At 40.5% G+C, this 15,701-nt stretch overlaps 2 protein-coding genes across 2 annotated transcripts in view; both read left to right on the top strand.

Moving 5' to 3' along the window:
* The window catches only part of LOC308080260 (NACHT, LRR and PYD domains-containing protein 3-like), a 185,136-nt gene that overhangs the window by 13,194 nt on the left and 156,241 nt on the right, over window positions 1-15,701 (top strand). The window lies entirely within an intron of this gene.
* Window positions 1-15,701, top strand: part of LOC308080255 (NACHT, LRR and PYD domains-containing protein 3-like) — a 126,622-nt gene that overhangs the window by 107,844 nt on the left and 3,077 nt on the right. The window contains exons 10-12 of the mRNA XM_080422031.1: window positions 10,071-10,244; window positions 12,150-12,296; window positions 12,480-12,526. Of these exons, the coding sequence (XP_080278157.1) occupies window positions 10,071-10,244; window positions 12,150-12,296; window positions 12,480-12,526 (368 nt within the window). The remainder of the gene's footprint in view (window positions 1-10,070; window positions 10,245-12,149; window positions 12,297-12,479; window positions 12,527-15,701) is intronic.

The following is a 15,701-nucleotide window of genomic DNA, read 5'->3' as shown; positions in this document are numbered from 1 at the left end:
GTCTACAGATGCACTAGAGTGGTCTACAGATGCACTAGAGTGGGCTAGAGATGCACTAGAGTGGTCTACAGATGCACTAGAGTGGTCTACAGATGCACTAGAGTGGGCAGATGCACTAGAGTGGGCTAGAGATGCACTAGAGTGGTCTACAGATGCACTAGAGTGGGCAGATGCACTAGAGTGGGCTAGAGATGCACTAGAGTGGTCTACAGATGCACTAGAGTGGGCAGATGCACTAGAGTGGGCTACAGATGCACTAGAGTGGGCTACAGATGCACTAGAGTGGGCTACAGATGCACTACAGTGGTCTACAGATCACGCCAGTGGTCTACAGATGCACTACAGGGGTCTACAGGTGCACTACAGTGGTCTACAGATGCACTAGAGTGGGCTACAGATGCACTAGAGTGGGCTACAGATGCACTAGAGTGGGCTACAGATGCACTAGAGTGGGCTACAGATGCACTAGAGTGGGCTAGAGATGCACTACAGTGGTCTACAGATCACGCCAGTGGTCTACAGATGCACTACAGTGGGCTACAGATGCACTACAGTAGGCTACAGATGCACTAGAGTGGTCTACAGATGCACTACAGTGGGCTACAGATGCACTACAGTGGTCTACAGATGCACTAGAGTGGGCTACAGATTTACTAGAGTGGTCTACAGATGCACTAGAGTGGTCTACAGGTGCACTAGAGTGGGCTAGAGATGCACTAGAGTGGGCTATAGATGCACTAGAGTGGGCTACAGATGCACTACAGTGGTCTACAGATCACGCCAGTGGTCTACAGATGCACTACAGGGGTCTACAGGTGCACTAGAGTGGTCTACAGATGCACTAGAGTGGTCTACAGGTGCACTAGAGTGGTCTACAGATGCAATAGAGTGCTCTACAGGTGCACTATAGAGGCACTTGAGTTGTCTACAGATGCACTAGAGTGGTCTTCAGGTGCAATAGAGTGGGCTAGAGAGGCACTAGAGTGGTCTATAGATACAGTACAGCATTCTATAGATACAGTAGGTAGTCTATAGATGTAGTACAGTGGTCTCATACAGCTATAGATACAGTACAGTGGTATATAGATGCAGTACAGTGGTTTATAGATTCAGTACAGTGATCTATAGATGCAGTGCAGTGGTCAAGATGCAGTACATGATCTCATGCAACTATAGATGCAGTGGTCTCATACAGCTATAGATACAGTACAGTGGTCTCATGCATGCAGCTATAGATACAGTACAGTGGTCTCATGCATGCAGCTATAGATACAGTACAGTGGTCTCATACAGCTATAGATACAGTACAGTGGTCTCATCTATATATACAGTACAGTGGTCTCATACAGCTATAGATACAGTACAGTGGTCTCATGCATGTAGCTATAGATACAGTACAGTGGTCTCATACAGCTATAGATACCGTACAGTGGTCTCATCTATATATACAGTACACTGTAGTGATGAGCGGGTCGACCCGTAACCCGCGGGACCCGCGGGTCAACCCGCGGCGCGGGTGGGTCGAGTCAGGATTTCAGAGGAAATTATGCGGGCTGCGGGTGAGCGGGTCAGCCGCTCTCACACGCAAAAAAAAAAAAAAAACCTATTTTGAACAACATGCTTGTTTATTCAGCCCATGACAATGTTGTGCTACTGTAGACATTTAAAGGGACTTTGGGTACTTAAAAGAGCGCTATATAATATATATTCATATTCCCACCGCGGGTCGCGGGGCGGGTTGAGCCATAGATTTATATGGGGTCGCGGGTCGCGGGTTGAGGCGGGTTGTGTTTCGTCGCGGGTTGGGGCGGGGCGGGTCATGAAAAAACCTGACCCGCACATCACTAGTACACTGGTCTCATACAGCTATAGATACAGTACAGTGGTCTCATACAGCTATAGATACAGTACAGTGGTCTCATCTATAGATACAGTACAGTGGTCTCATACAGCTATAGATACAGTACAGTGGTCTCATACAGCTATAGATACAGTACAGTGGTCTCATACAGCTATAGATACAGTACAGTGGTCTCATGCAGCTATAGATACAGTACAGTGATCTCATGCAGCTATAGATACAGTAAAGTGGTCTCCTTTTTACAATAGGCGGAAATTACATATTTGTACTGCATGCAATAAACTGCATGTTTCTTGCCCACAACTGCATGAGATTGGCATAAATGTGGCATTTATGTACAGGGGAGGCTTGTAGGTATCCATGTAACCCATTTCAATTCACTTATATCGAGGTGACAGCTCAGGGGACCATTTGGAAAATAGTGATGGCTGTTTTTCCCTCGCCAAAATGTTGAATCCTTAGGTATTTAGCCCCCTTACCGACAAGGTAGCATGACAAGGTTGGTCAAATGGTATCTCTATCTTTGGGCTGCGTCTAAATTTGAGCGTGCCACAGTCTCCGAAAGACAGTCTCGCCTCGTTTCAGCCAGCCATCCCGCAGGTCTCATAGGGGTAATAAAACATTGAAAACACACTTTGGACCACTTTTTTTCTTGGGATCATCAAAATCCCTATATTAGAGGTCCTATGGATGGCAAAAATCAAAACTAGAAGAAAGAAATAAGAGGGTGCACGTGGTCTTAGTTCTACTGGATCTCTTGTCCTGTAGTCCTCCCTAACATTTTAGTCTATTATTTTTTGTTGACTAAATTGTCAGTATTTTTAGTCATAGTTTTAGTCACCATAACATCGTTTTTATTTAGTTTTTAATTAGTTTTCGTCAGTGAAAAAAGGTAGTCGTGGATCATTTTTTGTCATAGTTTTAGTCGACTAAATTAACACATCTGTCCTTGATCAGAATGTACACACACTTGCTGGGAACTACTTCTGATGGAGACGGGAGCTCCATCCTAACAAATTAATATTAACAACATGCTCCTCCGCCTACTGTGTCTTAACCAATTAAGACCGGAACGCATCAGTGTAATTTTAAGATTTCTTTGGCTTTTGGCTCACGATAAAAAAAAAAAAGAAGATATACAAGCTCATAGCGTGGCACAGAGTGCCACGCTGTGAGCTTGTATGTCTGCTATTTTTTTTTATCGTCAAAATATGTGAAAATCTTAAGCGAACATTTTTAACTAAAATCTTTGCTTCTGAGGGGTCCCTGGAACAACATATTTTGAGATGGGGGTCCACGGCCAAATACATTTCATTTTGGGGGTCCTTTTGCTATTATAGCAACATACGTTTTTTTTAACTGTTAGGATTTAGAAGACATTTGAAGAATCCCCAGAAGCAAAGAATTGAGTTACAAATGTTCACTTTAAAAAATATATTTTCAAAGATTTGCACACATTTTCAAAAATAACAGATCTACAAGCTCGTAGCTATGAACTTGTAGATCTGCTATTTTTGAATAGCCAAAGAAATCTAAAATGACAGAGATGCGTTCCCGGTCTTAATGGGTTAAAGTAGGATCACCTTGTTGGGCACTTAGGACTGCTATTCCTACCATGAGAGGCTTGATAAATATGGACCCAGAAGTGATAAAACAGAGTTGTAAAGTAGTTGTAGGAGCCAAATGGGTGAAAAATGCCAAATGGATTTATGTGACCATTGGTTGGTTATTTAAGCTTCAGGTTCACTGTCATGGTTAGGAGGTTCGACCTGGAAGGGCAAATGGCTTTTGACCGCTGTTTAAATCGCTGTGGCGCTAAATATTTGTACAAAATGTTTGATTCAACATTTTGGACCCTGACGATATTGTTTTGCACATGGAGTGATTGCAAGAACTGCCTGCATCGTATCTTTGGAACAATGACACACAGCAAACTCTATGGTATTAGATCAGAAAGACCATCGGCGGCGGCATATTAGGCTATAGATGAAAATGTTAAAGCAAATCAAAACATAAAACTAATTGTGAAAATAGCAGATCTATAAGCTCACAACGCATTATGAAGTGTTGTGGGCTTGTAGATCTGCTATTTTCAACACTGTTGTGAGATGAAGTATAAATGGTTAATCGATTTGTTGATATATATATATATATATAAAAAACACGCTTCTCGACTTAGATTAGTCGTAAAAGTTATCAAAGAATAATCGCAAAGAACATAATTGACCCTTTGTCAAATCCCACCGTGGTTGTGCCCCCCTTTGCACCCATTGGTTGCTGTTTCTTGGTTGGGCAAAAATCCTTTCTCTGCATCCACTACCATTGAAAAAACGTGCTTTTCAGTTGCTTCATATTGATATTCTGTGTATTCAATTTTTATTTGAAACTTGTCAGTAAAAAGGAACATCTCAGATGCGGTATATCTTCGGGCATATCGTGTTTTTTCTCTCCAAAAATGATATTTTAGCAAATTCAACATAAACTACCATAAGGCGGAACCAGGGCGGAACAAGGTAGAAAGAGCCTGCTGGTTAGTCAGTCAGTCAGGAACCAATCAGAAGGCTGACAATGGGTCAATTGATAGTTACGGCCCTAAAATGAAGCTGGTGTTGTTTTCAACTTGACTGTAACAATGTGAAATGAAACTGATCTTTTCCTTGACGTATGAAAGCAAATGTTTCTATCTATAAAATGCATAAGCGACTAGTCGTTACATATTACAATGTTTAAATGTATTTCTTATTTGACTGCTGCCATCTATCTCACTGTGACAACAAAAACAACATCATCACTTAGAGTTAATTTTAGACAGCTTTCATAAAGCATGCTTGTGTGTTTTATTTGATCAAATGTGCATCACATTATGCAGATAATTGAAGACAGGAGGTTTAGAAGGACTGGTTCTATGCTCAGACCACCAGATATCTCCACAAGATACAACATTTATTCTGTGTCTTTGTTTGTAAAATGAACTTGTATTTATGTTGGATGCAGAGCTACAATTTAGCATCACACCCAGCATCACAGAACTGCCTCTCATTTGTTCAAGGAAATAGCTGACATTTGTTTTGTGTCTCTGTGTGTGGTGTGTTTATGTTGTGCGTGTTTGTATCATAGAAATTCCCCTAAGACCAAGAGTTGATCCAACACCAATCGTGAACAGTGATCTAGAACCTGGTATGTCTGTTTGTCTTCTGTTACTACCTGTCTATTGTTTATTATTATGTTATTATTCTAACTGATATTTAAACAGTTTCAGCGACCATTGACTACATTGACATGTAGGTTTTATTTAGAATTCACAATAACGTGGGTTTTATTTGATTTTGCTGTTATTATTTCATCAACAACAACAACATGTTAAATAAGGACACTGTACGTTTGTCCTCAATGGTGTGAACTAGTAAACAATTCAGCAGTCAGAGAAACTCTTGAGAACTGTCAACTCATGCAGGATACAGGATAAACAAGTGTAATTTCATGATGATGATGATGAATTGTGATGAATTTGGAACTGAAACACTATACAGTTATAGCGGATAAATTATCTGTGTGGGGTTCTCTCTCTTGATTGGATAAAAGTATAATATAGGGCTTAAGTGGTTAATTGTAATTCACTGTGATTAAACAACATGAACCTAGTGTTCCTATTTTGAGGCTTAAATTCAGTGGAAAATGGCAAATCTAAAAACTCATAACATGTTGCAGTGCGGCATGTTGTGAGCTTGTAGATCAGCTACTTTCTGTGAAGATATTTAGTTTAGAGCGAAAACGAGTGTGCCTACTATGGAGCCCTGGGGGACTCCTGTCAACTAAGTACATACATAGGGTTTAAAGGAGTAGTTCACAAAAAAATTACTTATATATTTCAATTACACACCCCATGAAGCCTTGAATTCAGGTTGTTTTGTTTTTGTCGGTCATCGGTCAATAGGAGATTCAGTAGGAGACTCTTTGAGACTCTTTTGAGTCTCCGGCCAGGACAAATGTTTGGCTCAGGAATGCGACAAATACAAAGTAAATCTCCATAAATTCAAGGCTTCATGAGGTGTGTAATTGATAGAAAATAAGTAATTTTTTGGGTGAACTACTCCTTTAAGTGGTTAATTGTGATATTATAATACTAAAGATGAATAAATATAAAATATATATATATCTTTTCTAAATAACAATAGGAATCCTGATTCTTCAACTGTTGTTTTTTTTGTTTTATAGCCAAAGTACCCGATCTACAAGCTCACAACTCGTACCACCACGTTGTGAGCTTGCAGATATTTATAGTATGAAATGATATAGTGCTCAAGTGGTTCATCATTGTCTATTTATTATATCATCTGACAAATCATCATCAAATTGAAGACTTTAACATAGTTCTGCAGCTACGGCAGCAGACACATGATACTCTTTAACTTTTGAATTACCAAGACCTCTCATTTGAGAAGCACATTTGCCATAACATGCACTTATTGATGTCCTCTGTTCTTTTGTCATTTAGAAATTCCTGCTGCTGAGTGGCAACAACAACTTAAGTCGCTTCTGAGGGAGAAGTTTCACTGTATGTTTGAGTGGATGAGAAAAGAAGGACAAAAAACACTTCTGAATAACATCTACACAGAGCTCTACATCACAGAGGGATGGAGTGGAGAGGTCAATCTGGAACATGAGGTCAGACAGATTGAAACGGCATCCAGGAAACCAGCCAGACCAATCAATTTAGAAGACATCTTTAAACCTGGACAAGATGAACCAATCAAAACAGTGATGACAAAGGGAGTGGCTGGCATTGGTAAAACAGTCTTGACTCAGAAGTACACTCTAGACTGGGCAGAAAACAACGCCAACCAGAATATCCACTTCATCTTTCCATTCACTTTCCGAGAGCTGAATTTGATACAGAAGAAGAAGAAGGAATACAGCTTGGTGGAACTTATTCATTACTTTTTTGGTGAAACCAAGGAAGCAGGAATCTGCAGCTTCAACACTTCCAATGTTATGTTCATCTTTGATGGTCTGGATGAGTGGAGGTTTCCTTTACACTTTGAGAACAATAAAAAATGGACTGACGAAACAAAGCGAACCTCAGTGGACGTGTTACTTGCAAACATCATCAGTGGACACCTGCTTCCCTCTGCTCGCATCTGGATAACCACACGACCTGCAGCAGCCCCTCTGATCCCTAAAGATTATGTTGACAGGGTGACAGAAGTGAGAGGGTTCAATGACCTCCAGAAGGAGCAGTACTTCATGAAGAAATTCAGTAACGATGAAAACCAGGCCAGTACAATCTACTCACACATCCAGACATCACGAAGCCTCCACATCATGTGTCACATCCCAGTCTTCTGTTTGATCATTGCTGCAGTTCTAGAGGACATGTTGAAAGCAGGGGAGAAAGAAGCGCTGCCAACGACCCTGACTAATATGTTCATCCACTTCATGGTGGTTCAGTCCAAGCAGACAAATGTGAAGTATCATGATGGAGCTCAGACACATTCTGACTGGAATCCAGGTAAGGCCATGTTGTCTCTGGGAAAACTTGCTTATAAACAGCTGGAGAAAGGCAACCTGATCTTCTATAAAGCAGACCTGAGAGAGTGTGGCATTGATATCAGAGATGCAGCAGTGTACTCAGGAGTGTTCACACAGATGTTTAAAAATATGAAGGGTGGGTGGCTCAAGGAAGAGGTGTTCTGCTTTGTCCATCTGAGCGTTCAGGAGTTTCTGGCTGCTCTTTATGTCTTTGTCTCATTCACCAACACTGGTGTCAACCTACTGTCAACCTCAAAGGGGTCCAAGCTATTTGGATGCAAATCTAGCAAATCTAAGACAACACACCTCTACCAGAGTGCTGTAGACAAGGCCTTACAGAGTCCAAATGGACATTGGGACTTGTTCCTCCGTTTCCTGCTGGGCCTCTCATTGGAAACCAATCAGACTCTCTTAAAAACACTGTTGGGACAGACAGGAAGTATGTCTCAGACCAATCAGGAAACAGTCAAGTACATCAAGGAGAAGATCAGAGAGAACCCCTCTCCAGAGAGAAGCATCAATCTGTTCCGCTGTCTGAATGAGCTGAATGATCATTCTCTAGAGGAAGAGATCCAACAGTACCTGAGCTCAGGAAGCCTCTCCACAGAAGATCTCTCTCCTGCTCAGTGGTCAGCTCTGGTCTTCATGTTGCTGTCATCAGGAAAGGAGCTGGATGTGTTTGACCTGAAGAAATACCAAGCTTCAGAGGAGGCTCTTCTGGGTCTGCTGCCAGTGATCAAAGCCTCCAATAGAGCTCTGTAGGTGAACTGATAACTGGATACATTTAATGTCATTTTTCTGTTATACGAAAGAAAATGCAAGAATTTAACTACTAAAGTCCTGTAGCAAATGACAAATGGCAGAAATAGCAGAAATACTACCTGTCGCTTCGTGACTTTTGGGGCAGAGGTTCGGAATTGGCATCCAGGGAGTGTGTGTGCAAAGCGATCAGGCCAACGGTGCCGGAGATTAGCTGTTCGCAGACAGAAGGACGGACGGACAGGGTGCAAAACATACTCTCTCGCCATGCCTTCGGCCTGGCGGAGACAATTAGACCTATACAAAGCAGACCAGTCACACAGCAGTCAATATGACCTGTAATAGGACCCCAGATGTACTCAAATGTTGTTAAACTGTCTTGTTTGTTAAAGTGGTTAATTGATTTGAACACTAATGTTTCTTCATGCTGAGTGGCTGTAATCTCTCCGAGAGCTGATGAAACCATTTTTTAAAATCATTGGCACTCTTAAACTAGTTCAGCTTATCCAAGAAAATTAGGAACCTTGCTCTTACATAGACTATTATACATTTTCTGTGTGCGTGCATAGAAGGCAGGTGAGACTGCCGTTTGGGAAGGCTAATATATTTGACTAACTATTATACAGTGGCAGGATGAAGTGACTGACCATGAAATAAAATGTATTGATTTAACCATGCCCCAAAAAACGCTAAATAACATTACAAGGCTTCCGATTCAATATCAAACACATCCATTAATCAGAATGATTAGGGGGATAAATCTAAGCTCTGTCTGCCAGTTTTTCTTCCCTCGTTTATCTTCGGTCTGTGTGGATTGCTATGGGGGATGGAAATATTTATATTTACAATCACAAACAGCAGCTAAAGCTTTTGTTCTTCTTATGTCTGTCTGTCTGTCTGTCTGTCTGTCTGTCTGTCTGTCTATCAATCTCTGTTCCGTTCAGTGTTGTTGTTTTAAACGTGGTGCACAGCTGCACGCACACCTGGTACACACAACACTGCACTGACTAGGGACTGACTGCTTTCCTTTTATAATAACTATAATAATAATAATAAACTTTATTTCTAAAGCACTTTTCGAAAACAATGTTAGTACTTTACAATGCCAAGATATAAACCATCCATAAGGATAAACAACAACAGTCAGAGGTAAGATAACAAAAAATATTTAAATCAACACAATTGAGACAAACATAATGTGCAAGGCAAAGGTAATAAAATCTAAGGATAAAGTCAGTGTGTAAATCCCAAATGAAGTCAGTGTGGGTCGCAGGTCTCAGCTAGCGTTACCTCCCACACCAACCCGGGTCATAGCTCCTCAGTAGGCTTACAGATAGCAGATGGTTCTGTTTTAGTAAAAAGAAAGTCATGGCCGAGCTACATCGGGCGTGAAAATGCGTGTTTGTGCGTGGAATATATTTTGCACGTATGTGTATGTAAAGCTCCAATTGATGTCAATCATACCAGCTACACCAGACACACGGATAAGGTGAGCCCCATGTGCTCATGTTCTGTATTGACACATTATTGTGGTGGCTAGCTGCAGCGACAATGACACATTATAATCCAGACATATCTATATCTATAATCTATAATGTGCACAATAGCCAGCAGTAGCCAGGCTATTTGACCCCAACTTTAATCATCTTGTCATGGCAGTCTACAGAATTTACCCTCTAAGTTCCATGAAAGCTTGGCCATCTGTTCATGACTTATTTTACTAACAGATAGACAGACATACAAACAAATACAATTATACAAATATTAACTGAAATGTTTTTAAAGTTCCATTGAAAGTCACTCGTGTGAAGTTTTCTTCTTTTCGTTTTTTCCCACTAATACTAATAACTGGATATGAGTCATGTATAATGTGATGTTTCATAAAATATAAACAATGATGTAATCACTACTGTTTCTTCAGGCTGAGTGGCTGTAACCTGTCAGAGAGATGCTGTGAGGAGTTATCATCAGTTCTCAGCTCCAGCTCCTCTAATTTGAAAGAAATGGATCTAACGAATAATGATCTGGGCGATTCCGGCGTGAAGGGGCTCTGCGTTGGACTGGGGAGTCCACACTGTACACTGAAGACCCTCAGGTCAGTATTCATGAACCTGTTCAACAGATGACAATTCTTGAGTAATTACACATGGAGCGTATCCTAATTACTTTTCTTTTTTGGTCTGTGTGTGTGTGTTGGGGGGCACAGACAATAGTATATAGTATAATATCTGTCAAGCTGTCGAATGCAAAGACAACTTGTTAAGTTTCACAAGTTGGGACCATTGATTCATTGAACTAAAAAAAAAGTTTGGCCCCTTCCTATGTGAAAGCCCCCCTGTACTACAGACACTACCAGGCCTCCTCCCAGCTGTCCCCATCAGCTTTGACTGTAATTTGTATTGATCGTGTATTTGTATACATGGAGGCAGCAATGTAGTTTTAATTCTGAAAAGGAAAAAGTCATTATAGAGAATGTGTTGTGAATCCAGGGTGGTGTTTTCATTTAATAAGGAAAACAAATGATGTGTGCATGCACATGTAACATTGGTTTGAATGAATGAGTTATAGGCTAGATAAAGGAGAATAAACAAAGTAGTGAGTTATTCCCTCTTCATTTCCCACAATAAAAACGTTCAATGGTTGGGAAGAAGTTGGGAATAAATTAGTCCAATATTGGAAAATGATTGTGCTCAGTAACCTTGCCTACATGATATTAAATGACAAATGGTACACACATTTGGGACAACAGAGAACTTGTCTGGATCACTTGCAGAGTGATTTTATGAATGATATAAACACTGACAGACAATCAAAACCATTAGAAGAACATGAGGGATGTAATTAGTGTCATTACATCAGGTATATACAACTAATTAACATAATTCTATATGTAACAAAATGTGGTGCAACAGGCCGCCTACTGGCCAAAATGTGGGGCAAAAAAACAATAAAAATGTATATGTAACAACGTGTTTACAAAATACATTAACAGTGCGTAAAGCAGCAATCCCAATGGCCACTGAGCAATATTTGTGCAAAGTGTGGACCAGTTGGAGCAGTGGTGTGCTGTGAGACCCTCCACAACACTGACTTGGCAAACATATTGAAACATATTGTCTCCAATAGTTCCATATTAAAATATCCCTTTTTTGTAGATAGAAAATCAGGGAAATTGGTCAGAGTTAAATGAATGTAAACTGTGTGTGTGTGTGTGTGTGTGTGTGTGTGTGTGTGTGTGTGTGTGTGTGTGTGTGTGTGTGTGTGTGTGTGTGTGTGTGTGTGTGTGTGTGTGTGTGTGTGTGTGTGTGTGTGTGTGTGTGTGTGTGTGCGGGGAGGGGGGATTGTCACATCACAGGTGTGAAGAAGAGGGTGACAATTGTTTGTGCGAGATAGAGGTAGAATGAGAGCAGGAGAGAAAGAAAACAGTATAGAAACGGGTAATCAAAACAAAAATTTAATCAAAGAATATATATATGTACATAATACTGTTTAGATAGCATATAGTAGCAGGTATGTTTAGAAGATTAGCATCACATCACATGCAGGTGTGGATCTTGTTTAGTCGATACACTTATTTGTTTTAGCTCATGCCCATTTGATTTAGCTATTTTGTCTCATCTGTTTAACGAAATAGGTAGCTGATATATTGCACTTTTACCTTAGCGCTAGGTATACTCTTGGTTGCTTGTTTTTGCAGAAAATGCACTAAAGACTTCTGGTGATTAGTAGTTTTCGTTCCCTACCTATGTTGAATACACTTATTGTAAGTCGCTTTGGATAAAAGCGTCTGCTAAATGACTGTAATGTAATGTTCATGTCCTTTAGAATATTAACATCATTGTGTGTGTGTGTGTGTGTGTGTGTGTGTGTGTGTGTGTGTGTGTGTGTGTGTGTGTGTGTGTGTGTGTGTGTGTGTGTGTGTGTGTGTGTGTGTGTGTGTGTGTGTGTGTGTGTGTGTGTGTGTGTGTGTGTGTGTGTGTGTGTGTGTGTCGCACTATAGGTTGTCAGGCTGTCTGGTCACAGAGGAAGGTTGTTCTTATCTGGTCTCAGCTCTGAGATCCAACTCCCATCTCAAAGTGTTGGACTTAAACTACAATCACCTAGGAGACACTGATCAACTCTCTGCTCTACCACTGGAAGCTCTCAGGTATGGAGAGACCTGCTGCCACTCAAATGTGTTCTAGTATGTTTAGAGTATAGAAATCATACTGTGATGATGTATAGCAATGTTTAATGTTTGATGGTGAACATCGTTATCAATCATTGTTTCTATTATCTAGTTACAGTAGTAGAATATACAGGCCTGACTTTGTCTCTCCTTCACCCCCAGTGTCAAACATGGTGGAGAGAAGATGCTGAAACCAGGCTTGAGGAAGTGTAAGTGTGTATTCTGTTTTATTCATGAAATCAGATGAATTTAGATGAACAGCTCATATACACAGCAGCATGTGACATTAATTCATTCACATCCTACTGTGAATTAAGACGATAATAACCCCAACTATAATACGTTGCTATTAACCAAAATGATACAGAATCTTACTTCCTGGGTTTTATTACAAATGACCAGCTTAGTATTGGGGTGAACCCCGCCTACCTGTGGTGTCCACATACTGTAGGATTCTAGAATTATACACTAAGGTTGATATATTCATCAAGCTACTGAGTACCTACTTCTCAAAGCTTTCATCACTTCCTCTCTGAATGCAAACCCTCTGGCCTAAGAGCACACAAAACAGAAGTACTTTAATTAATGGTAACTTCTCTCTAATGAAACAAGTGTTGATATAGGTTTAAATCAGGGGTGTCAAACTCATCTCAGGGCACAGGCCAGACTGAGTGAAATAGATATGCTATTTGTTATTTTTGAAAGGTTTTGCCGATAATGACATGACCAACATAGTGACTCCTCCAGGTTGAAAGTGGTTAAAGGGATAGGTTTAGGTCATATTTGAATTAGCATAATGCTATTCAATATTTTGTTTATTTCTATTGGACATGCAGTTACACATTCATATTTTGTACATTTTTATTACATTAATTCTGCTCTCATTATTTAAACATTACATCTGATCCTTTCTACTAGATACTTACTGAAATACTTATTTGGATTTGTAACTTTACTTGAGTACAGTTTTTGGCTACTCTACCCCCATCTGCTTATTAGGAAATGTAGTCAGTGGTGGAAAGTGCATTGACTCAAGTACTGTACTTGAGTAAAATCTTGAGGTACTTTATATTTCTACTCCACTACAGTATATCTCTTGCAAATATTTTACTTTTTACTTCCCTACTAGTATTTGACAGCTTTAGCAACTACTGTAGTTACTTTGTAGATTTAGGGAACGTTCGTTTTTTATTTAAGGGGGTTTTGTTTATTTCCTTGTGGTCGGACGGTTAAGCGTGGCACACAATATATCATAACTCTATGGGCACGCTGCGCAGGATGCATGATACCCGGTCTTGCACGTAATTCTGAAGGGATGTCTGCCATTCAAACTCTCTCTCTGTTATCTTCAAAGTCTGATTATGAATTCCTTGTGCCAGTTATCATCAGCCAATAATGTGTTGGAGCTACAGTAAATAATGAAGTCAACAGTCTTTCGGGAGGGAGGCTAAATGTTTTCTACTGCCGTGTGGATTACCATGTGTCCAGTAGGCTATCAACTACCATTTCAGATCAAAGCCTTTGTTCATAAACCAAAGTGATTGAAACTTACTTGGAGTTACAAAGCGATCGATCATTTCCCCCTGAAGCCTCTTGTTTTTATATTAGCCTAATAATTAGATTCTGTGGCGGCCAGCAACAGGCTATATGTAGGCTATATGAAGCATATATGTTGAATGAATCCAACAGGATAAAGCAGGCTAAATGAAGTGCTGCGGCAGCTGTCAGTCTGTCTAATCAGCACACCTCTCGTCCTCACATCAAAGGCATTGCTCATTCCAAATTAATATGTTAAATACAATCAATAACTGCTGAGTCGGACAGTCACTTTGAAAAACAGAATGAGCACAACTGCTGTGAAAAGGTAGAATTGTTGTTCATGAATTATAGCCAATAATATTTAATGAAGATAAAAAGGCAGCTGCTGCTGTTCATTAAAATGTTGGGCTCTCACAGTTTGTCACATACTGTATTTCCCGGGCCGAACTGCATACAACAGATATACACAGGGACCCCTCCAGTGTTCATTTACCGGTGTTAATTTAACTCTGGGAGAGTAACCAAATGGACCCGTGACGCGTCCCTAGTGCTTTTGCACATACAGTTCCAGTTCTCGTCCCCCGCCCGCCGGCCACTCACGGCCCGACACACACATTTAACACACACACATTTAACACACACATTTAACACACACACATTTAACTAAAAAGCGTTGCTGTCTCAGTTTGTTGAAGAGAGACACATTTTCATAATGCTGAATTATAGAGCTTCAGCTGATAAAGTAACTACATGTAAGAGATTGCACATAGCCTAGTCATACAGTAGCCTACAGTAGCCTACATGTGAACAACAAGCCACTGGCTTTATTGTGTTGTACAGTATGATATAAACATAATACAATTATATACATTGGAATATATTGTGACACTTCATCTGTCTCAAAAGCTAAGCATAGTTAATGTGTCTCTGTGCATGCCTGAATGCAGAGACTGTTATAAATTACTGTGATGACAAAGATGATTATGTTTAAAATATGTATTGTATTTATATGTGGACTGAATGTAATGTAATTCAGAAATACCTAAACTCTGTTATAAACATTGGCAAACTGCACTGCCGTGTTGCGGGACTGTCAGGGCCGTGTGTGGGTGACAACTGGAACTGTACAAGCAAAAGCAGGGACACACCGGTGACAGCCGTTAGGGTCCATTTTGTGTCCTCTCTGGGTTACAAAAATACCACCCGCTATTTACTTTTCAACATAATTCCTGCTATATTGTCTATGAGCAGCAAAATCAGTTCATATTCCTCTGCAATGTGCGTTGCCTTTCCTCGTGTTGCTGCTGGTTCCAGTAACTTTTCTCTCTCTCTCCCGCTATCTTGTTGTAATTTTGGTACCGTACGACCCACTGTGGTTACGACCTATCAAATCACTCTGGATTAAACCATTGCCTTTAACTAGGGGTGAAAGAACATGAAAGCAGCCTCTGCTTACCACCAAGGTGCGCTTTAAATCACAATGAAAGATAAACGTGGAGTTTATTTGTTTTTTGTGTTCTTGCCTACTCTGTTTGATGAGTGTGTGCTGTCATTCAGGCGGTACTAATGTATTTGATGTGTGGGCGCTGGCATGCAGGCGGTACTCTATTCGATGTGTGTGTGCTAGTGTTGAAGCGGTACTACTGTATTTGACGTGTACTTTTAAGTATTTGTACTTACTTTATTTACTTTAAAGTAATCAGCTGCAGCTGTGAGGCCGTGCTCGGACGAACACACAAACACACACGGTCAAGTCTGCGCAGTGCGCACGCACGCACGTGTGCAGTGCTGGCTTGCACATGTGCAGTGCTGGCTTGTGTGTGTGTGTGTGTGTGTGTGTGTGCA

The sequence above is a fragment of the Gymnoscopelus braueri genome (genome assembly GCF_963280865.1).
Source record: "Gymnoscopelus braueri genome assembly, chromosome: 24".
In the NCBI taxonomy this organism is placed as follows: Eukaryota; Metazoa; Chordata; class Actinopteri; order Myctophiformes; family Myctophidae; genus Gymnoscopelus; species Gymnoscopelus braueri.
Note: the sequence above shows the minus strand (reverse complement) of the source record. Positions and strands in the feature narration are given on the sequence as shown.